General features: G+C 55.3%; 1 protein-coding gene across 1 annotated transcript in view; it reads left to right on the forward strand.

Annotated features, from left to right (window-relative positions):
* WDR1 (WD repeat domain 1) overlaps window positions 1–23,028 on the forward strand; it is a 44,060-nt gene that overhangs the window by 12,186 nt on the left and 8,846 nt on the right. The window contains exons 4-11 of the mRNA XM_006163181.3: window positions 2,938–3,085; window positions 4,209–4,389; window positions 13,236–13,313; window positions 13,566–13,646; window positions 14,464–14,697; window positions 17,109–17,196; window positions 18,884–19,040; window positions 20,569–20,656. Coding sequence (XP_006163243.1) covers window positions 2,938–3,085; window positions 4,209–4,389; window positions 13,236–13,313; window positions 13,566–13,646; window positions 14,464–14,697; window positions 17,109–17,196; window positions 18,884–19,040; window positions 20,569–20,656 — 1,055 coding nt within the window. The remainder of the gene's footprint in view (window positions 1–2,937; window positions 3,086–4,208; window positions 4,390–13,235; window positions 13,314–13,565; window positions 13,647–14,463; window positions 14,698–17,108; window positions 17,197–18,883; window positions 19,041–20,568; window positions 20,657–23,028) is intronic.

A 23,028-nucleotide genomic window follows, 5' to 3' on the forward strand; every position in this document is an offset into this window, starting at 1 on the left:
TCACCCCAACAAAGCCGGGGGCATGGCAGGCTGGCTGACGGCAGAGGGTAGCCAGCCACGGATACCAGGAAGGGCTTGGCTGGAACCTGCAAGGAGTGGGCACCTCGTGGCTCTGTGTTTGGGTCTCCTCTGACTCCATCTGTACAGCCGACTAACTTATATTCCGTGATTTAGTTTAGCCCTGGGATTTATTTTCTTCCCAACCCTGCTCGCCAGCCAGATGTCTCTTTATTTAAAGCCCCAACACCTGGCCTAGGTGCCATTTAAATTTGTGTTTAACATAGAGCTGGGTGCTCTGAGAAACTTTGTCTTCTCGGGAGAGAAATGTGCTTGGCGAAGGCCTTCACGCCATTTGGCACCAGCTTCCAGCCGAGAGCCTCAAAGTCCAGGCCTGTGCTCTCGTAGGTCCCCAGAGGGGTTTGAACAAGACGTCAGTCAGTGGCTGTCAGATGCTCCTGCAGAATCTGAGCAGGCTGTCACAGAGGCTGTTGCAGGGGACAGTCCACATAAATAAATGACCATCGATTTGACATGTCCTCTCTTAAAAGATCCCTGATTTGGTGATGGAACCAAGAAAGTTTGGGGCTCCCCCGGTCCAGGTATTCTTGGCTGGAAAGCACATTTTACATTTCTAATACGTTTCTTTGAACAGAGCCAGGGGATTAAGGTTATAGTGGACCATTTGCTGCGGATGAGGGCCTTGGGCTAAAACAGCGTGATGTGTGTTGTTTGGAGTAGCGGGGGAGTGTGTGTTGTACCAGCCCGCTGAGCCGGTCCCCGGTCCCTGGGGACCCCAGCACTTCGTCTAGGAGGGTCCCAGTCCTCTGCAGGATCTTAGGGCTTTCCGATCTGATGGGTCCATGGCTGGTGAGAAGGGCTGCTCTGTGAGGCCCACATTGGGGCTTAGCCCTGACACGTCATCGACCTCCTGCTCCTGTGCGGTGGGTCCTCAAGACCAAGGGCTCCCTCTGGGGTCCCAAGTCTGTTTTTAGTGGCATCTTCGGGTAATTTTCATGTTGGAGGTCTGCCCTCTTCCTGGATCCCCTTGGTATGTAGGCACCCTCCTGGATGGATGAGATAATCCAGACGTCCTGAGGAGGGTGCAGGCCCGTGTCCCAGTGGCCAGCAGGAGGGAGAGCTCCCATGGTCACCTGCCTGCACTGCCGAGCTGTTCTTCTGGTGCCGTATTTACCACAGAGAGGCGAAGGGAGGTGTGCTTTCATGCAGGCCCTGGTTCCATGGGCAGGTGCTGGGTCTGTTTGGTCTGAGTTCTGCATCCAGCAGGCCTTCATCGGTGTTCGGTGACTGCTGCAGGGCTGTCCTCATCAGATCAGGGCCTGAGCGCCTCTCCTGGGGGCCCTGCTGTCGCCTTTCTGCCCTACCCCCTCTGAAAAGAACTCAGTGAACAAGCATTGTCCAGTGGAGGAGGCTGTGGGAAAGACTTAGCTGCCAGGCCTGGAATGGAGGCTGAGGTAGTAGCAGGAGGAACAGGCCGCAGTCCTGGGAGGAGCTGGGCCCTGCACTCTGAGAGGGTGAGGCGCCTCCTGCCTTGTCCTGTAGAGTGTCCTCTTCTCCCTGGGGCAGTGTGAGCCCCACAACGACCCTGTGCACAGCAGACCACATGGCTGTGTGTGCATAATCGTGTGTGGGAAATGTGCCCGTGTGTGTGTGTGTGTGTGTGTGTGTGTGTAGGACTGTCTACATAGATTTGGCGTCTCCTCTTGTCTGTGCCCATAACCGGACTGCAAGTGCCAGGGACAGTCCTGGCTGTGTAGGCTCTAGCAGCCTTTGCACAGTTCTAGTTGAATTCATTGACTAATTATGGCTAACTCGCACCGAGTCCTCACTGTGTGCCAAGGACCGCTATGAGACTTCACAGGTCACACCTCGTTTGGGTCCTCACAGCAGCTCTGTGAGCTGGCCCTGTTCTTTCCTCTTGCTGATGAGGACATGTGAGTTGTCAGAGCCCACAAAGCTCATACACGGCAGAGGCTGGATGTGATCCTGGCTTCCAAGGCCGTCCTGGGTCCTGCCCTGCCTCTGCCCTGTCCTCCCTTGGCTTGCTCAGCTGGCCCTGGCTGTAGCAGGTGTCAGCTCACTGGAGGGGTCCTGGGGTTCTTCTGGAAAGCCACTTACCTGTCTAGAAGACTGGGCTGAGGTATGAAGCCTGAATAGTTCGTGTAAGGCACTACTGTTCCTTCACGCCAACACAGTGTTCATTTGGGAAGGGATGTGACAGGGCTGGTATTTGGTGCTTGGTGGCACGATCGAAGTGTGGGTGGGAGGGTGTGGCCCTCAGTGTCACTACAATCCGCTGCCACTGCTCCACGGAGAGCAGACGCGTCGAGCTCAGTGTGCAGTTTTCCTTCCTTCGCAACACCCACCTTGGGTGTCTCACAGGAGAATCTTGCACCTCGACTCCTGGGAGTTGTGGAACTGTTCCTTGTTGTAGAGAGTGAGGCTGCCGATGTGCCTGACAGGGCTCCACTGAGGAGCTGTGGGGAGCCACTCCTGTGCAGCTGCACGCCTCGTTTCCGTTCGCTACTGCAGCAGCTGCACAGGAGATGCAGGCATTGCTGAAATGCCCGTCCTGCATAAGGATTTAGTTCTTAGTGTTGATGTTGCCCAAGGCCCATACACCATCAAGATGGCCCCACGAGAAGAGAAATGCAGTAAGAAAGAATCGTTATGTGTTGGCATGAAGCCTCCTGTCTCCTTGGGCTTTCTCATGCCTAAGGAGGGTTTATCCTGGTGAAATTCAGAGACTCCAAATAGCAGTTGTGGTGGAGGCAGCAGACTGCCATTGAGAGTGCCTAAACCCGGTTTCCTTCACCAGCATTTCCCTGCAGAAAAGCCAGGCCATGCAGAGGCAGTGCTGAGTGGACTTGCGGCCAGGTGGGGAAGCAAGGCTCTCACCACGCGTCTTGTGCCCCACAGATGTGTCTGGGAAGCTGAGGATCTGGGATACCACGCAGAAGGATCACCTCTTGAAGTATGAGTATCAGCCTTTCGCTGGGAAAATCAAGGACATTGCGTGGACTGAGGACAGTAAGAGGATCGCCGTAGTCGGGGAAGGAAGGGAGAAGTGAGTCACTCGCTCTGCCCCTCCCTGTCCGTGTTCCTGTGGCTCCTGCCCTGGCATGCCCCCGCGGGAGGGTGTGCAGTGATGTCTGGGCCAGTGCCGCTTGAGCTCCTAGTTCAGTGCCCGGTCTCCATGGCCCCCTTCACAGATGTGTGATCAGTTCAAGCCACCTGGCCTCTTCAGGGTTGGCCTCTGCCACACATGAGGGAAAACTCCACGTCACAGTGGGCTTGTCACCAGGGCCTGGTACCGTCTCTCCTTCCCTGAGTGCCTAGCCCTTCACCTAGAACTCCAGTTGCCATGCCTACAGTTCAGACAACAGGAAAGGGGTAAGGTGGAAAAAACATCTTTGATTAGAAGTGGGGTGTCTGTCCTAGCAGGTCCACACAGCCACCAGAGCTGCAAGGGAGGCTGGACACTTGCGTCCCCTGGCTGGGCACGTCACTTGAGGCTTTCTGACCACGGAACTGGGAAGGCTGCCCCCCTCGTGGGTCCATGTGGAGCCCAGTCTTTTCCCAAGAGTCATCAGGGTAACCTCCGTAGCACCCTGACTGCCCACAAGTTCTCGCACCCGCCAGGTGCCAGCCACACGTGCTGAGGTGCACTTTTCAGTGTGTATTCTGGGTAGTACTGATTCTTCCATGGGTTTTCAGGTCATTTCTATTGGTCTTAATTCCTTTTTCATTCAGTAGCAATGAGTAACTAAAAATATATTTTCACCAAATGCAAGTCAAGAGCAAGGGAGCCCCTTTCCTTTAGGGGTAGCAACGGGTAGGTGTCCTGCTTTCTCCCAGCAGCATTGCTGTGGAAATAGTGAAGCCATCAAATACTCCGCAGCAGGTGTCTTCTCAGCACCGTCCCTTCGGGAGGCACCTGGCACTGGGTCATGGGTCATCCGTTACCTTCCCTAAGGCTTGCGTCTGCTTGTTCCGGGGTTCATTCAGCAAACGTCAGGGGGAGCCCAAGTTACTGCACTTTGTAGGCGTGTGTTCCTTCAGCACCCTGAGCCAGGGCTGCAGTGACAGTCACTCCCGTTCTTCATTCATTGTCAGCTCAGCTATCAGATTGCTCATCAACCTTCGAGGATTGATTTTTTTCCCCCTTAATCTCCTCTCTTTGGGTGAAGGTTTGGAGCTGTCTTCCTGTGGGACAGTGGCTCTTCCGTGGGCGAGATCACGGGGCACAACAAAGTCATCAACAGCGTGGACATCAAGCAGAGCAGGCCATACCGGCTGGTGACGGGGAGTGACGATAACTGCGCTGCGTTCTTTGAGGGGCCCCCGTTCAAGTTCAAGTTTACTATTGGCGTGAGTGGACTTCTCTCTTTGGGTGAACTTCGTGATGTATATGTGAGACCAGTGGATTCCAGACCTGTTTAGCTGCTGATGGCAGAAAGGTCCCATCACACCCTTAGTGCTGTGCTGTATAAGCAGAAAGTGGAGTTTATCGGGGGACTGTCACACACAGAGACAGAGGGGGGGCCCACCAGGTCTAGGCTGGGCACAGATGGGTCCAGCAGAAGGGGCCTCCCTGGGACAGTGTGCATATATCTAGGGTGGGAGCTTTGTCACAGGCTGGAGTGTGCTGGACTGGAGCTGCAGAGCCTCAGTCCTGCTGAGCCAGCTCTTCACTGGGCCACCAAAGTGGCAGAAGTGAACATCCGGGACCTCCAACTTGGTCTCTTAGAGGCCTCTCCTAGAGATGGTGAGGGCAGAAATGCACCTACAGAGTGAGAGGATGAGAAGAATTAGAGATGCTTTGTGGCAAGAACTCGCCAGAATGCCTTAGTGCAGTGTCCCAAGCTTTGAGTGTACATGGCGGGGTCTCAGAGTCCCAGCTCTGTGTACTCGGACCAGTGCCTAGGCCTCTTTAGGCCTCTCTTTTACCGCCGCAGGATGGGGGCTATTGGCATCTGAATACTTTATGAAGAGGCGGGGCCCGGAGGCTGGTCACATGCAGCCCTGTGGTCTGCTTGCCTTGGCCCTCCCCGTCACCCTGTGTGCACCGTGGAAAGGACAGCTAGTGCCGGTGCTGGACGAGAGGAAGACGAGCGACTGCACTGACCCGAAGTGCACGTCTCGGGCTGCTGACGTCCTTGGGAGATGTTGAGTTTGGGGATTGGACCAAGGTCTCGGGACTCATCTTTCAGAACGTCAGTGGTTCCTAGGTCTACTGCTTCTTAGAGCATTGAATGAGATAATGTCCTTAAAGTGGTCATTACCCTCACTGAGGAGTGCTGTTTAATGACTTAGTAACACAGTGAGTCATAAATACCAGGCAGGACATAGCCAGAAGGGCTAAGGACAGGACTCAGCAGACAGAGCTTGCAGAGACAGATCGTGGCGTAGGGTGCAGAGGGCCCAGGGATTCCCCTTCTGTAGGAGATGGGCTTCATTTCTTCCCTGGAACCACAGGCTGAGCAGGGCCTGGCTGGCTGAGTGGGAGGGAGGCATCGTGTCCAGCATGTGCAGCTCGGAGGTACCTAATGAGCACCCTGTAGTTCTCAGATCCTGCCTCCTGTGGCTACTGGCCTAATTGCTAGGTAGTGGAAACCTGGCTATTTTGGGAGATGCATTGAAGCCTGCGGTCATGGTCAGTGCTCCTAAGTGAGAGAGAGAGTCTGTGGAACACAGCGTGAATACGCCGAGTCGGCCAGATACCAGTCTGAACCCAGGAGAGGAAAGGAGATGACAGGTCTGTGGCAGCCGAAGGCCATCCTGTCTTGTGTCTGGTGAAGCTGTGCCCACTCCCCAGTCCCCCTCATTCTGCTTGCTCTCACTTGGCCTTAGCATGGGCTGTCTGTGGGTGGGAGCTCCTCTCCTTCCCTGGGAAGGATGATTTTCACTTTGTGGATTCAGCTGGTGTAAATGGAGCTTGAATTTGAGTCTAGTTCTTTTTTTCTTTTTTTTTTTTTTTTTTTGAGAGATTTTCGCTATAGGGCGCGTGCGCTCGCCAGACAGACAGAGAGAGACATAGAGACAGAAAGCGAGAAATCACCCCCCAGGGGGGATGGTCACGCCGCAATCCCTTCTCCTCCATTCTCCTCTCGGGATCTTGGGCACGCACGCACACGCGCCCGGCGTGAGTTCTAAGCCACCGGGTCCGGGACACGAACCGCGGTCGACTACGTGGGAGTCCAGCGACATAGCCATTACGCTAACTGCTGGTTCCCCTTTTTTTCTTTTTTAAGAGAGATTTTTGCTGTAGGGCACATGTGCTCACCAGAGAGACAGAAAGTGAGAAATCACCCCCAAGGGGGTATGGCCACGCTGCACTGCAATCCCTTCTACATTCTCCTTTTGAGATTTGGGCATGTACACACACATGCCTGGCGTGAATTTTAAGCTGCTGGATCCAGGACTCGAACTGCAGTCAACTACATGGGAGTCCAGGAACGTAACCATTAGGCCATCTATTGGTTCTAAGTCCAGTTCTTTTAAGCCTTTGCTCTTCACTGGCTGTTGCCTGTGAATGCCTGCTCAGCACCCGGCCAGCACATTCCTTCTTTCCTTTTCTTACCTCAGTACATGGTCCTTCCTCCACAACCCTGTCCCAGGAGTGTCTGGTAGGAGTGTCTGCCCTGCTGGCCCATGTCCGGGGTTGGCTCCATTCTGAGGCCTTCCCATGGAGTCCACACCCACCGGCCTGTCTGATGGCCCTGGAGAAATCAAGGACTGTGAATCCAGGATTGAGCACACTGAGTGGCACTCACAGCTTGCTGGCTCTGTGACTCTTAGGAGGACCTGAGATGCTGGTGCGCTTCAGCATGTTCTTCCAGGCTTGGCTGGTCTAGCATAGGAAGGCCAGGGAGGTCTCTCGGGCCCACACCTGCCTGCAGTTCCTTGTGAGGTGTTAATGACTGGGGAGGCAGCAGTGACTTCTGTGCACGTGGCTCCTGCCACCTCCTGTTGACCACGTATAAGGCCCTAGGGTAGGAAAGCTGCTCTTCCTCAGAACTGAGCGGCCACTGTGCAGGCTGGTGGGAAGACTGAGCAGAGGGTGGAGGTCCTGGGAGAAGGCCAGGTAAGGGCGTTTGTTGAAGAGTGGCGGTCGGGCACCCCAGTGGGCCTTCCATGTGTGGGTGCCTGTGAATTCGGCAAAAGCCCAAGAGATGAGAGCCTGAGGAATTAATTGAGCCTTCTATAGTAAAAGGTTTGAAAAGTTAAAACCTGTGTAGGATTGTTCTGTAGAGGAAATTAAACTCCCCTACTGTGAAATCCGAACAGTAACTTTTTCTGTCCGAGTCTTACCTCTCCAGCCCCAGGACTGCTGGGCAGGACCGCCTTGCCTTCTCCCAGCTCTGCGGGCTGCAGTGGCCTGTGCCTGCCAGAACCTGACCAGCCCCCACAGGCCGCTCCGCTGGCGACACTCCCCTCGCCGCCCATTCCCCTTCCAGGGCCTGCTTAGGCCAGGGGGCCTGTGTGGCCAGAGATGGACAGAGACCGTGTGGGAGTGTTTCTAGTCACATGGGCAGGAAAGGGCCTGGAATATGTGGCTGGGGGAGCAGAGACAGCCGCAGTTGGGGCTGCCACCTTGAAGAGGAGCACATGGTATTGTGAATTTCAGACTATGCCGAAGCAAACCCAATGGCATCGTCCTGAGAGGAATGAACGGAGGGACCTTCCTGAATCCCAGCCTCCCCCCCATCTCTAGGGCCCAAATGTGGGGGTCAAGTTGCTTTTCCTTTTGACCAAGAGCTTGCTGTGCAGAGCATGTAGATGCCTGGCTCCTCGGAAGTCGAGTCACAGCTCAACTGTAGCCAGACCCTCCCAACCTGCGGGGTCAGAGCCCCTCTTCAGTCCTCCTCCACAGAACCTAGCGTGGACCCAGGGAGATGAGGGGGGAGAAACTGTGCCTGGGACGGGCTCAGCTCCCAGCTGCCCCTCCACCACCACCCACGTTTCGGGGGCAGCCTGCGGAGCGAGCCCGCCAGCGTCACAGGACGGGGTCTGAAACGGAGGCTTTGGGCGCTGTGGCCCCATTGCTTGTCATTCCATGGACAAGAGTTTGCATTTCTGTCAGGGAACCTGACAGTGCCTGGGAAGAAGGGAGAGTGGGGCGGGGAGATTTCTTCATGCGCTCACATACCTGTGTCGGGAATGTCAGGATGGCTGACAGGCTCTGATCAGGGTCTTGCCGTCCGCCTTCTCCACGCACCCTTTGGCTTGGTCTCAGGCGGGTTTTCATGCTGCTCAGCCTTCCGCGTCCTCTGTCAGGTGAGCCATCAGGTGACCTGCCGACTGCCTGGGACAGCCATGACACCCCTTCTGGAGTGTGGCTCTCGGCCAAGTGCACAGTTCCCCATGTTGCCGGTGGATGGAAAGTGTGTCTAATGAAACTGTTGCTTAGGGCAACAGACGTAAGGGGCCCATTTACCCAGGCTTGCTTGAGCAGTGTGTGGCCTTGTGATCTGGACCTGGACACTGAGTGCCAAATGACACCAAGTTTGTGGTGCAGAGCCAGGCACCCAGGTGCCCGACCCTCAGCCACACACTGTCCCCTGTGCCGTGGCTGCCCTTGCTCCCCAGGGCCAGCCTGTGGGGTTGCAGACGGCTGTGCTAGGAAGGCAGCAGGGAGAGTCTCCCGAGAACCTAGAGTGAATGGCAGGGAGGGCCCCGGATGGTCAGAACCAGCCTGTCATCCCTTTATCTGGTCCTTGATGTCCAGAGCGTGTGGGCTGACCTCTGTCCACAAGAACTGAGCAGGTGGGGCCCATCGTGCTTCTTGGCCAAGCTAGGCAGGGCGAGGAATGCGGTACTGCCCCCTGGGTGCTTCACAGGGAAGACTCGGCTCGAGAGGAAGGAAGGGGCCAGCAGATAGGAGTGTGGCCCGGTTAAAGGGACTGGACTCCCACATGGCGACCTCAGTTCAAGTCCTAGACCTGGTGGCTTCCTTTCTCATTTTCCTTCTCTCTCTCTGATCAAACTGGAAAATAATAATAATAAATAAATAAAGGTAAATAAAATAATTCTTTTGAAAAAGAGAGGAAGACACCAGGCCAGCAGTGACTTCTGTGCACGTGGCTCCTGCCACCTCCTGTTGACCACGTATAAGGGCCTAGGGTAGGAAAGCTGCTCTTCCTCAGAACTGAGCGGCCACTGTGCAGGCCGGTGGGAAGACTGAGCAGACACCAGGCCAAATGTGGGAGAGAAGGGTGGACTGAAGGAAGATGAGCCATTGTGGGACCGTGGGCCGTTGGAGGCATGGCAGGCACAGGGAGGCTCACAGACAAAGGTAGCACGGGTAGGCACAGGTCATTTCGGTAGTCCGTGTGTGCATGGGCTCACCCAGGCTGGGAGGAACCGGGAGCCTCCCAGAGGGGACACCTGAGCTGAGCAGGTAGTCTGTGTGTGAGCTGGAGTCGGGCCTCCTGGATGGAGCACATCCTGTCGGTGGCATGGACTCAGGTGCATTACTTAATTATTGCCTAATTCCTTCAGGCCTCAGTTACATCCGTGGTGAGACGGAGGTGGTGAGGCGGAGGAGTATTTCTTATGGGGAATTAATTGACACAGTCCATGCCAGAGCGCCTGTGCATGTTGACTATAGTGGGAGGACAGGCAGGTGGAACAGAAATACCAGGGGACACCCTGAGGGCAGGCCCGTGAGGTTGGGCTGCGACCCCTCTGGCTCTGGAGAACAGGCGGATGGGGCAGGAGTCAGGGTTCAGCTCAGAGTTCAGTTCGGGTGGTGGTTGGGCCGGGCAGCCAGTGGAAGCTGCTAAGTCTGAACGCCCTCCCTGTGGCGCTTTCCCAGACGCGCTCTCCCCTGGCCTGTCCTCCACACAGAACAGACCTGTCTATTTCCAGCCATCACTGTTTCGGTTAATGGGCTGATCGCTGCTCTTTCACTTTAAAGGGGCTATTTTGGGAGCAGACATCAGTCTGCAGCTCACTTGGATTCTTGGCTCAAGTTGCAGGAAAACTGACTGGTGAGGCCCCAAAGCCAAAGGCCCTGAGGTCACACAGTACCCGGTACTGGAAGGGCAGCTGCCTTGTCGGCCTGCACGGGGCCCCTGTCCTGCCCCTGCCTGGCTCCAGGACCCGGGGAGGGATACCACACTGCACGTGCCAGGCCTGCACAAGGCACCTGAGAGTGGGCACGTCCTGGTCGGGCCACACTCCTGGGTAGGCTGTGGGGCCTGGGTGCCTGCTGTTTCTTCTCTGGTACTCCTGATTCCTGGGGCCAGCATTGGAGTAGAAACGTCTGTGTTCTGCTCTCAGTGAACCTGAGGACCCGGAATTGTTACATGTCACACTGAACAGTGGACACTGACCTTTCTCTAAGTCGTAGCATATTCCACCTCCTCCTCCTGGCTCTGTTGGTCTGAGATGAGCTCTTCGGCCTCCCAGTCTTCCAATGCCCTGCCTCCTCCGCAGCTGGTACTTGTTCAGCCAGAGCGACTTATCATGGCTGCACATGGGCTGCCAGGTGATGGCAGCCCATCTTCCCCATCCACTTCAGTATCGAGGACGTGCAGCAGCCAGGGTGGGGTGAGCAGCAGACCTGCGCGTGGTGAGGGAGTGGGGCTGGGTAGTGGGAGAGCTCAGTGTTTTGTCCTGATGTCCAGGATCCGAGCCGCGGTCACTTCAGGAGGAGACATTGTGCACCCCCAGCCCCCACCCCAGCAGGGTGGTCTGGGAGGGCTCTGTGGGTCTCTGTGGCCCTCCTACCACTGACCACATCCAGCCGGCTACTGCAGGCCCTGCTGACTGACGTGAGGGCCAGGGGCCTCATCGTCACAGCCCAGGGCGGGTGGCAGTCGGCCTGAAGAGTTAAGGATCTGACCTCTGGGGTGAATCCCGGCCTGCCCAGCACCTGCTCAGGGCCCAGGAGCCAGTGCAGTTGAGAAGAGAGCTCTGGACGAGAAACTGGAGACCAGATTCCTAGAACCTGTTGTAGCTCAAGTTACCCAGCCTCTTGGGGCCTGTTTTTCACCTGTGAAAAATTTGCCTGGAGACACCCCATGGCCCCTCTTGGTGGGACGTGACAGCGTTAGAGGCAGACACAGCTAGGGCCTTCAGAGATCTCAGTTTAGAAAGTTAATTTGACTTTCATTCAATTTGGTGAATTGTGCCTGCTGGAGACGCTGCTTTTCCCCAACTGCACATACCTAGAAAGCGAGAAAACAGAACACAAATCACAACTGAAAAGGCCCACCTTAGAAACAGGATGAACTTACAAAAAGACTAGAAAAGCTAAACAGTGGATGACCAGAGACCACAGGCCACTGTAGACAGAGGTGTGGGAGGGGTCCTGGGCCTCCAGTTCCTCCCTGAGTTGCTTGGTTGGGCCCCACAGCACCCTGGAGGGAGGCAGGAGAGAAAGGGCATACCAGCCTGCCTGGATGATGGGAATCTCCCTTTCCCGTGATCACGAGGCTAAGTTCAGGTGTCCCCGCCCATGATGGGCGGTGGCCAGAATCCACAGAGAATGAGCTCTGCCGTCATAGAAACTTCTAGTCTTGACGGCACCTGCTGAGATCGGGCAGGAAGGACAGCAGTAGGGTCACAGTTGTGCAGCCATGATAAGTGGGCCATTACCAGGACTCCCCACTGTGGGATACTTGGCTTCACCCTCAAGTGTTTGTCATCCTAAAACACGGATTAGCGGGAGGGAGGATCTTTGCGTCCCCGATTCCACTGCAGGACCAGGTCTGACCTTGCACACGTGGAGCATGACCCTGCCTGTATGGAATAGCGGCAGTGCCTTGAGGAAGCACAGCTGGAGGGAAGGAAGTTGTAGTTGCCTCTTGGGTTGTGGGTTGAGGACAGTGATTTAGTTGTGACAAGTGGCAAGCCCAGGGTTACCTTGTACTGGGGCTGTGGGCCACATAGCTTCTGGCCCAGATTGCTCCCCGTGGACACCTGAGGTTCTGCGTGCTGAAAGCTGCCCATCCTGGGGAGGTTGCTGGGCTGACGAGGTCTGTCTCCTCCTGCCAGCTCTCCTTGCTGGTTTACGGCATGTCTGTTCTCATGTGGGGTGCTGAGAACCTGGGGCCCCCAACTTCTCTTTCTGGCCTTGCATCTCTTCACCAGTAAGCCATGAACTTGGAGGCTATTACAGAGCGTCATGGACCACACTTATAGAAAAAATCTCTTTTAAAAAATTTTTTAAAAGACGAAAGTGTTTCTTAGGGGTGTTCAGATACCATGGTTCCTTTTATTTAGTTTTAAGAGACAAAAAGTTTGCAAATCAGCCTAAGAAGTCTTTGCATTGGTCCAGCCCCAAAAAGCAGGACATCTGGAAGCAGAGACCTATAGGCATAGGTGTTTAAAACTTGTTAGGTTAGTAGGACCAGCAGATGGCGTAATGGTTACGTTGCTAGACTCCCACGTGCGAGTCCAAAATCTCAAGAAGAGAACAGAGGAAAAGGGATTGTGGCGTGGCCATCTCCCCTCAGGTGATTTATCGCTTTCTGTTTCTCTGGCGAGCACACATACCCTATAACAAAAATCTCTCTAAAAAAAATTATTTTTGGGTTAATAATTGGTTAAAGAAAGACTCAAGTTTCTGTTATTGAAAAAAGTCAGCAAAAGAATCTCTGTGCTTTACTCTGATAGAGATAAGAAGGCTTATTGTACATCATAAAACATCATGGCAGGGACAGGATGTGGCATCCCACTCTCAGTGGACCAAGAGGAATGTTAATGTTCGTGGGCCAGGCCCTCTACACCCCAGAAAATAGCTCCGGAATAGGGAACTGTAGTCAGCACTCAGCCCTCATTCCCAGTGAAGAGCACCGCCATTGTCTCTTCAGAGCTAGTGCCCACCAAGTACCTGTTATGGGCTGGGCTCGGCCCTGGGCCTCAGAGAAGAGGCCCCGCATTTGTGACCATCTTGAAGCTCGAGCCGTCCCTGTGCTTTGATGGAAAGGGGCGGATGTGGAGCCCCATCACAGAGGAGGGAGGCTTAGCTGAGGACAGCGTGCCCCAGCCAGGATGGAAAAGTCTTCCAGGTGGAGCAGGGCAGAGGCAGGGACTGAGACAGTCCCCCACCCACTGCAGGACTGCACGTTTCAGTCTCTGAGAATTTCCTGTGGACTGACAGTTCATACCGTCTCGGTAGCTAATAAGGAGCAGAGAACTTTCCTGAACTTAAGAGTTTGGCCTGTGGCCCGCTGTCAGGTGTGTGACTGTCTGCCCTCCCACAGGACCACAGCCGCTTCGTCAACTGTGTGCGATTCTCTCCCGACGGGAACAGATTTGCCACAGCCAGTGCTGACGGCCAGGTAAGGGCTGGGGACGGGTGGGGAGGTGGCAGCTCATCTGCCCGTCCTGTGACTGCTGAAAACACGCTTACAGAGCTGCTCTCAACGAGGGGAACGTGGGCATCTCCCTCCTCTCCACCTGTCAGAGCCACCCAGGCAGGTCTCTTCCTGAGGAGTGTTGGGAGCGCAGCCTGTAGAGAAGTGGTCTGCTGACCGCTGACCGCATTCGTCCGGACGTGTATGTGATTTGTGTGTCTCTTGATTTCTTGGAAGATATTCATCTACGATGGGAAGACGGGAGAGAAAGTGTGCGCGCTGGGTGGGAGCAAGGCCCACGACGGGGGCATCTACGCTGTGAGTACGCACCGTGTTTCCGGCTTGGTGCTGGCACTGTGGCTCAGCCCGTGTTTGCAGCTGTCCGTGAACTTAGACAAGCCGCGAAAGGAGGCCAGCTCTGCCACAGCAGTGCTGCACTGCTGTAGAGAGCCCAGCTCCCACGTGGCAGCCATGACTCGAATCCCTGGCCCGGTCCACCTGCAGCATTCCGAGCACCCGTACAAGGGACCAGGATCCAGTGGGTTGAAGGATTGGAGAAAGGAACAGACCAGACCCTGGGGAGGGTGCTCATTCCTTACTTTCACATGTGCACACATACATATTCTGTCAGGAATAAAGAAAATGAAAACTTGAGGGACCAGCAGTTGGCATAATGGTTATGTTGCTGGATTCCTGTATAGTCAACTGAGGTTCGAGTCCCAGACCCACACTGGGTGCGTGTGCATGCATGCCCAAGATCCCGAGAGGAGAATGGAGGAAAAGGGATTGTTGCATGGCCAACCTCCCTGGAGGGAGATTTCTCACTTTCTGTCTCTGTCTTTCTGGCAAGCACACTTGCCTTATAGCAAAAAAAAAAAAAAAAACTCTCAAAAAGGAAAAAAGAAAAACTTGAAATGAGCAACTGAAAGTGGCTGGTGAAGGTGGAGAGCTCGCAGTCACTGAGGTGGTGAGAGCAGGCCCAGCAGACAACCTGGGGGTCTGTCCTCGCCTGGGCACATCCCGCCACTCCTGGACTTTGTGTTCTGCTCAGCAACGGGCTGTTGGCGAGCTGCCGCCTGGGTTTCTTCCCACTCTGAAGCTCTTGACACGTGACAGACTGTTTTCATTTGAATAGATTAGCTGGAGTCCTGACAGCACCCATTTGCTCTCTGCTTCTGGAGACAAAACTTCCAAGATTTGGGACGTCAGCGTGAATTCTGTTGTCAGCACGTTTCCCATGGGCTCCAACGTTCTGGACCAGCAGCTGGGCTGCTTGTGGCAGAAGGACCACCTCCTCAGCATCTCCTTGTCGGGCTACATCAACTACCTGGACAAGAACAACCCCAGCAAGCCCCTGCGGGTCATCAAGGTAAGCCTGCCCTGGGGAATTGGCCGTCCTTGGGACAGGTAGGAAGGAGACCTGTGGCCATCCAGGAAAGGGGACACCGAGGGAGGGCCAAGGCGAAGCTCAACAAGTGCCCCAGGTCCCTGTAGCCCTTGGGGTTTCGCTAGTGGAACTGGATGGATGCACTCTCAGCTACGGTGAGAGCTGGCCAGCTGGGGCCAGCGGCCACTGCCCCTCTGCTCTTGGGAGTCGTTGCCTCCCAGGGGCTCAGTTGGGAGTTCCAGAAACTCAACTAGTCAGAGCAGGGAAGCCCTGAGGGACTGAGAGATCCCTGACTGCCATGTGAATGATTCCTGAGGCTGGTTTAACTCTGTGCCCTCTAGGCATAGACTTGCTGGTCCCTGCATCCCTTCAGCATGGGCGATGTTTGGGCAGAGGTGCTGCTGAGGGGAGCACTGGTCTATATGAATAGCAGCATCAGGTGTTGGCGATGGCTGTCCTTCCTCAGCTTTCAAGAAGGTCCACCCGAGCAGGCCCTTAGGGTGCAAGGAATTAGGAGCATCTTCTCTGAGGAGGCTTCCCCAGACCATCCCCGCTCCCCTGGGCCTCTAAGTGTGATGGTGAGGAATTGTGCCCAGGTTTAGACATTGCCATCATCCAACTTCCTCTGCCCGGAAAACAGTGCCCCAGGATGCCCTCAGCAGGTGGCTGTCCTAGTTCTGCCATCCTGTGTCTGTTGGTATGGCCACCCTGGGAGCGTGGGAGGCCTCTCTCTGTTGCCAATCACATGGGGCTAGGAGCCATGGGAATCCCGTGAGTTTTAAAGTTGTCAAAAACTCCACCCACAGCCCCCTCCCCCCCGTTTTTTTTTTGGAGAGGTTTTTGCCATAGGGCGCATGCGCTTGCCAGACAGACAGAGAGACAGAAAGCGAGAAATCACCCCTACCTGGAGGAGGATGGCCACGCCGCAGTCCCTTCTCCTCTGTTATCCTCTTAAGACCTTGGGCACTCACGCACACGCAACCGGTGTGAGTTTTAAGCCACCAAGTTCGGGACTCGAACCGCAGTCGACTACATGGGAGTCCAGCGACGTAGTCATTACGCTAATTGCTAGTCCCAGCCCCGTTCTTTTGTCACTCCTGTGTAGACCACAGAACTGTTTGTTGCCCACCCGTGTGAACCATAGACCTACCAGGCTGCAGAGTTTCCTAAGCCCAGAGGTTGGAACCACAGTTCTCAGCCCTGGCTCCATGTTAGGGTCACATGGCACTTTAGAGAAGAGCTGCTTTCTGACCAGCCCCAGAGGGACCTACCCAGTCAGTCTCCAGGGATGGCCTTCAGGACACAGTGGAAGCTGGGCTACTCAAGCGTGAGGGTGCATCAGAATCACCAGGACAGACCTGGGAACAGCTGGAGGGTGCGGAGGGCTGGCATTGCTCTCCGGTTCTCGGTGAGAGGAGAAGGGGAGCCTGCACACGGGCTCTGATCTGGCAGGCCAGGTAGCCCAAGGCTCCCGGTAAGGGCCCTGCTGGTCTGAGGGTATGTGCTAAGTAGCAGAGCTGGAGGTGCTGTGTTGGGTACAGGTAGTGTCTGGCTCATCATGCACCTTCCTGAGGCATATAGTGACCTCACCAGTCTCCCAGAAGGATGGGAGTGATACCATGTGTGTGCTCGTGGTTCTCTGGTACCTTTCTCCAAAAGTAAGTGCCACATTGAGGCAACAGGCAGACACGGACCATTCGGGGCATCCCCGGAGAAGGCCCTGAGCGCCAGGCGTGCCAGCTGGCAGATGAGCATTGCCAGTGAACAGCTCAGGGTGACGGTGGAGAACCACCTGCCTTTGGCCAGGGGACAAGTTTTTTATTAGGCCATGGGAGCGGTTGCTAAAGAGGATGAATGCCCCTTCTTAACCTGATGTCTGGCTGTGGTGAGGTCCTTCAGGTGCCCAGTGCATCAACAGTTGGGTCTGGACCTTTCTCTCAGTTGGGGTGGGGAAACAGCTGGGAGAGAACTCACTAGCCAGGGCCTGACATGAGAGGGGTCTGCGTCCACCGCCTGCCTTGTGAGCACTGAGGCCTCCTGAGCCAGTGCCGTTGTGTTACTCTGCTCTGTGGTGGGGACGAAACGGCGTTTCCTTCCGGTGGCTAGGAAGGTTGGTTGGTGCACACATATCCATACAAGTTCCAGGGATGGGCCTTGGTTTAGACCTGTGCCCTCAGCCTAAGTGGGGTTCGGTGCCTTGGAAGGAGGGGCATGAATGCCAAGGGTATGTCAGATGAACACTCAGCCGGGGAAGGCTGATCATGGCTCATGGAATGAGGTTTTGGGCACACCGGGGCTGCCCCCCGCCGTGCGTTGAGTGGGCAGAATGTGGCTGACATAGTGGGGCAGGAGGGCGTCCTCAGCTCACCCTGCTCCGTGTGTCTCCTCCACAGGGTCACAGTAAATCAATCCAGTGCCTGACGGTGCATAAAAACGGCGGCAAGTCCTACATCTATTCCGGGAGCCACGACGGACACATTAATATCCTTTGACTCACAGAGCTGGCCCAGGAACCCCTGGCAGGAGAGTGGACCTTTTAGTTCCCACGGTGCCGAAGGCCAGGCCAGCCAACGGCACCAGCTACAGCTACACACTTCCAAGCAGCGCTGGTCTCTGAGGTGCACCTGCATCTGCTCACAAGACCTCGTCACCTCCAGGCCTCGACCCGACTTTCCCTATGCTCCTATGAGCGTGTTGAGTAGCTTCTCTGAACTTCAGTTGTTGCTCTCCCGAAATAACAGCCTGGTCCCTGTCACAATTCAAGAGTCATTGAGTCTTAGAATTCAAAAGGATCTTGAATCCCTTTAGTATGCTTCCCTTATTTTAAAACTGGGGAAACGAGCTCAGAGGGCTAGAGGCCTGCCTTGAAGTCCCAAAGCTCGTACAGCTGGGACAGCTCCCGAGGAGGTTTTCCCTGGAGGCATAAGGGGCCGTTTCACAGACTTCTCTGCCGGGGATTTCTGCGGATGAGTCGTCTGGTTTCCCCCAAGGGTAGGGGTTCCTTGTGTGCTTTTCCTTTGTGGCCTGGGACTGGTAAGCCCCCACAAGACTGTCCTGTGCCCGGGACACAGGCACCCACACGCAGCACAGGTCGGACAGCGCCATGAGTGTTGGGAGCACTGCTCCCACTTCCAGGCCGCTCTGTGTAGAGGGTCCTCTGGTCTGCATGCTGTACCTCTAGGGGTTTTCCAGGACCCCCCCTGTGTCACACTTCACAGACCTGCTTTCTCTCTGCCCATCTTAGACTTTGAAATGTTACAAGGTCCAGGGAGTTCTCCCCATAAACTGAAGAGAGGACACTGGAGTCTGCCTCACTGAAACCTCAGGGAACTGAATGGTCGAGCTGCCAGCTGGAGGTAGAGAAGGCCCTAGATCCTGCCTCCTGGATGGCAGACTCTCCACTCATGCTGTCCTCAGCAGGCCAGCTGCCCGGCTTCCTTATTGTGTCCTGTGTGGTGCCTCCATACTGCAGACACTTCCCCAGAAAGTGCCAACAGAGGAATACATACCTAGCTTCCCAAAGGGACCATCTAAAGACAGAATCTCACTGTGTGAGCCACACTTTGAGCCATGCCTGAGTGTTGGCTCTGAATCCACAAACCGGAAGAGGTGCATTAGTTCCGGGTCAATACTCGACGACCCCTGGGTCCCCATCATTTGTGCATTGGGTCCCAGCCAGCTACCTGCTGATGACCCTAGGCTTGTCAGTAGGTTATGGGTAAAAAAAAAAAAAAACGAAATGTCTACACAAATTCTTGGGAAAAAAACAACTTCCCTCTGGGCCACCTGCTCTGCACGTGGCTTCATTCCATTGCGGTAGAAGCCCACCAGACAAGGGCGTTTCCAGAGTACTGTTATCAGGAGTAGCTGGTGCTGCAGTAGGGTTCTGTGATCTGGTAAGCAGCCTGTGTGGTGTCGTCCCGGGAGACCGATTTCACTGCTTCTGAAAAGTCATGACGCGTTTTTCTATGCAAAAACGCGTCACGAGGTACGACTTTCCTTTGGGCCCTCTCACTGACTTCACCACGTCTGCTCTCTGTCATCCACTGGAAGTCCTCCCCAGGCCCTGTGCTTGCCTCCCTCTTCCTGACATGGTCTTTGTTGATCGCCTCCAGATGAGCAGATGCCTTAGCTCTGCAGGCCAGGCCTTTCCTTAACCCTGCCCCACATTACTGGGATTCAGAGACGGGGGAGAACGACTCCTTCGCTGGGAAGGGTCACACGAACCAGGTGTCCAGGATGACCGTGGACGAGTCTGGGCAGCTCATCAGCTGCAGCATGGATGACACCGTGCGGTACACCAACCTCATGCTGCGGGACTACAGGTGAGGGCTGCCAGTGGGAACGGCAGGAGCTGGGGGACTATCGGGGCCTCCACAATGAGCTATGGACCCCCCCACAGAGGTTCTGTGCCAGGAGCAGTTTCATTATATCTTAGTAACATTGTATGTGTTCTTTGCATTTTCTTCTCTGAACATCATTCTCCTGTTGTCTGGCCTTGGGCTCCGGGCTAAGCTGTGTGGTCTAGGTGACCAGGTGACCCAGGTGTAGGCTCTGCCCCGGGGGTAGGTAGAACAGCGCAGCCTGCATTCAGGGTCCTGCCCAGGTCTCCTTGTTTCCCAGTCATCGGGAAAGGTGGGTGATGACGACGCCTGCCTTGGCCATGCAGAGGGCAGGTGAGATCCTGAGAGCTGCCTGTACAAGGAGCACCTGCCGAAGGAGGATGAGCACGGGCAGCCTGGCTGGGAAACAGGGTCTCGCCTTGGCTTTGTGTGGGAGCCTTTGGTTGATTTTGCAGAGAAGCTGTTAACAAGTGTCTGAAGTTCTTAGTGCAGACAAGTGGGAACAGAGGGCGACTGTCCCAGCGCCACCTCAGATTCTGACAGAGCCTCTGTACCTGCAGTGTCCTCACCCCCAGGATTGATGCTCTCACACTCTGCCCTCACTCCACACCCCTGTGGAGACCCCTGGGACAGAATCAGCATCTTCACCATGCAGGGACGTGGAGCCGGCTGGTCGCAGAGGTGCCTGCTCACCCCAGGCATCCTCACCATAAAGGGGCGTGGAGCCGGCTGGTCCTAGGGTGTGCCTGCTGTTGCAGAGCCTTGTCCACCTGACTGACTCAGTGGCCAGCGCCCCCAGTCGTGGCAGCAGTGGCTCAGAACATAGGTTTCTGGGCCCTAGTCCTCTCCGTTGCCCTGCATTAGCCCGGACCTCAGCGTTCCCTTGCAGAGGTCTTCCTGTTGTGCCCTGTAGGTCAGGCTGTAAGAGAGCCCAGGGCTCCTGTAGGACAGCCAGGACTCAGTGACATCGTCACAGGGGTCATCCAGGGAGCCTTTGGGACACCGTACTTTGCTCAGTTACACAGAAGTTTCCTCTATTTACGTTTTTCAGTTTTCCTGTATGCCAGTTTTTTCTGGATGTTTTCATAGCAGTTAGTCAAGTTGAAAGATCACACAGGATTTTCACCCATTAGAAGCCAGTAGATTTTAAAGGAAGGGGCAGGGCTCAATTTTGTCATACCATGAAACTCCCAAGTCTCTGGCCAGCAGATGTGGGGACTGGCAGGAATGACAGGGAAATAGACAGTTACTATAAATAATAGGGACTGTAACTGTTCCCTTTGCTGCCTCTCGAAACCCCTTATCCCTCCTACCAGGTTCCAGCATGATTTATTTTCTCTTCACTTGGAACAAGGGGATTGGTTTTCCCCCCATGTTTTAGCAAATCTCTCCTTCAGTATAGATTACAGTGAGAATTCCCAAGTCACTAAATGCTGGGGTGTGGCAGTTAGCGTGTACACTGAGCTGCATACACGTGGCGGTAACATGCTTCCCCTTCTCTTTCTAACAGCGGACAAGGAGTTGTGAAACTGGATGTCCAACCAAAGTGCTTAGCTGTCGGTCCTGGGGGCTATACGGTGGTCGTGTGCATCGGGCAGGTAGGTATCTGGCTTAACTTTGGCTAGAAGTGGTGGGATGAGGACCGGCGCTGACAGCTGTGTGGGGCCCGGCTTCTCACTTTACTCCTTTCATCTGACCGGACAGCTTGGCCAGCCAGTGCTCGCATGCACCGTGCCAAGGGCTTCACGGGAACACATGCAGGGAGCCTTACCAGAACCCTACCAGGTGGAAGGGTATTGCCCCCATTTATATGGGCAGGAACTGGGGACACAGAATGGAAAGTCATCTGCCCTTGGCCGCGGCTGGCAGAGGGCAGAGCCAGGCTTCCTCTCTGCACTAGGGAGCCTGCCCACACCCCTCGGCCTGCAGGGACTGCAGAGACTCAGCTGGGTTGGTCCCGTCTCCTTCATATTCACATCCCGGCCCTGCCACACCGGAGCTGTGTGACTTCTGGTGTTCACGTCACCCTCGCAGAGTCCCTGACTGACTCAGGGATGATGATGAAGAAATAAATACGTATCCAACTCCTCGCACCATTTTAGGCTCCTGTGACAGAGGAGGCTAAGGTGATGTCCCCAGGCCTCGTGGCAGCAGGTGGCACCCGGGCAAGGGCAGTGTATGGTTTTTGGACTGACAGCCTGGGTTCCCTTCCAGACAGTGAGGTCACCTGCACACCTTTCCTTTGGAATTTTTGGAACAAAGCGTCCTTGACTCAGATCCAAGCCTGACCCACTTTATACAGAATTCTACTGTGTAGCAAATGTCATCTGTCAGTGGACCCGAGCACCCTGGTGTGTACATAGGAGAAGGCAGGTGGTGGCTGAGCCCCGTTGGCACAAGTGACAGCCCTGCTAGAGAAAACTGCCATTCAGGGCCCACCCGCCCCTCCTCCGTTCTGCGAACTTAATTGCTTCGGGGAGAATGGATTTCTCTGTGTCCTAGATATTAAGAACTCCCTGCCAAGCAATTACTGCAGACAGCCTACACGGTTAGGGGCAAATGTTAGTGGACTAACGGCCTACAGCTCTTCGGGGGTCCGGGAGAGGCTAGACGCAAAGCCTCCAGAGCGGGGCTCTTCTAGCCTGGCGTCCGACCCTGGCCTCTGGTCAAGTAATGACTTGGGCTCAGCCTTCTCCTTGCCGTAGGACCTGGGGCAGTGCTGTGTCTCAGGCCAAGGTTTCCTCATGTAAAGTGGTCACAGAGGCTTCACTGTTCCCAAGGCTCATGGCGAGGGTCACACAAGGATCACAGCCTCAGCCCCGCCGGCACCTGGCGCGTGGAAGGTGTGAATAAGCACTCCGCATGTGGGGAGTCTCCGGATTCTTGGGACTTGCATGCGCATTGTTTTTCTGACCAGCCATTATCAAGCTCTTCCAGACTCTGTGACCCCTGCCCCAGGTTAGACTCTAGTTTAGGGTTTTTGCCATAGGGCACGAGTGCTCAACAGAGAGAGGGGGTGAGAAATCACCCCCTTAGGGGGATGGCCATACCACTGTCCCTTTTCTCCCATCATCCTCTTAGAATCTGGGCATCCCTGCTCAGGTGCCTGGGGGGGTTTGCAAGCCACTGGGTCCAGGACTCAAACTGTAGTCAGCCATGTGGAAGTCCTGTGCCTTAACTACCACACTACTTGCTGGCTAGACTAGACTCCTAAACAGAACTCCCATCACAGGCCAGAGGCCAGGGAGCATCCGCAGAGCTCTCTGTCACTGGTCAGGGTCAGGAGAACCCTTGGTAGGGGCCCATGATTTAGGATCGGGAAAGAGCCAGATTTAAGTGTCTCAGACAAATTTGGGAAAGTAAACGCCTGTACCCTCGCTCCTGCTGGTCACAGGTGAGTCCCTTTCCTGAGTCACCCAGGTAGTGGAGGTGGAGCTCCTGGGGCACACCTTCAGTAGCAGGGTTGGGTCGGCGCTGCCACCTGTCCATGGCACCTACACGCAGAAGCCCAAGAATGGGGTTGGGCCTCCTACCCTAGGGGGACAGCTGTACCTGGGCAGGGGCATGATGGGACTGAGCCAGAGCTGTCTCAGGTCAAGGCCATGCTGCCGAGGAGTGGCTCAGTAGGTCAGAGCTCGGGTTAGGGATCGAAGGGCAGGAGAGGGGTCCCCACGTGTGCGGCCTGTGTGTGCGCACCAGCTGGTGGGAGGTCCCGTGTGCTGGCCGAGGGCAAGCATTCTGGGGTGCCAAGGACATGAGTCCCAGCTCAGCCTTTGAGAACTGTATGTGCGGGTGTATGATCTAGGTACCTGTTAGATCTAGATACCTTCTCTAGGGCTGGAACACGGAGCAAGGCGCGTGGCTCACACTGGCCGCTATCCGTCATGCCGTCTGTGGCTCGGTCGTCCAGAGGACGGAATTCTATCTTCATGGTGTCTTATTGCCGCCACATTGCTGTCCCCTGGAAAAC

This window comes from Tupaia chinensis, unplaced genomic scaffold (genome assembly GCF_000334495.1).
Source record: "Tupaia chinensis unplaced genomic scaffold, TupChi_1.0 Scaffold141490_1, whole genome shotgun sequence".
Lineage (NCBI taxonomy): Eukaryota > Metazoa > Chordata > Mammalia > Scandentia > Tupaiidae > Tupaia > Tupaia belangeri.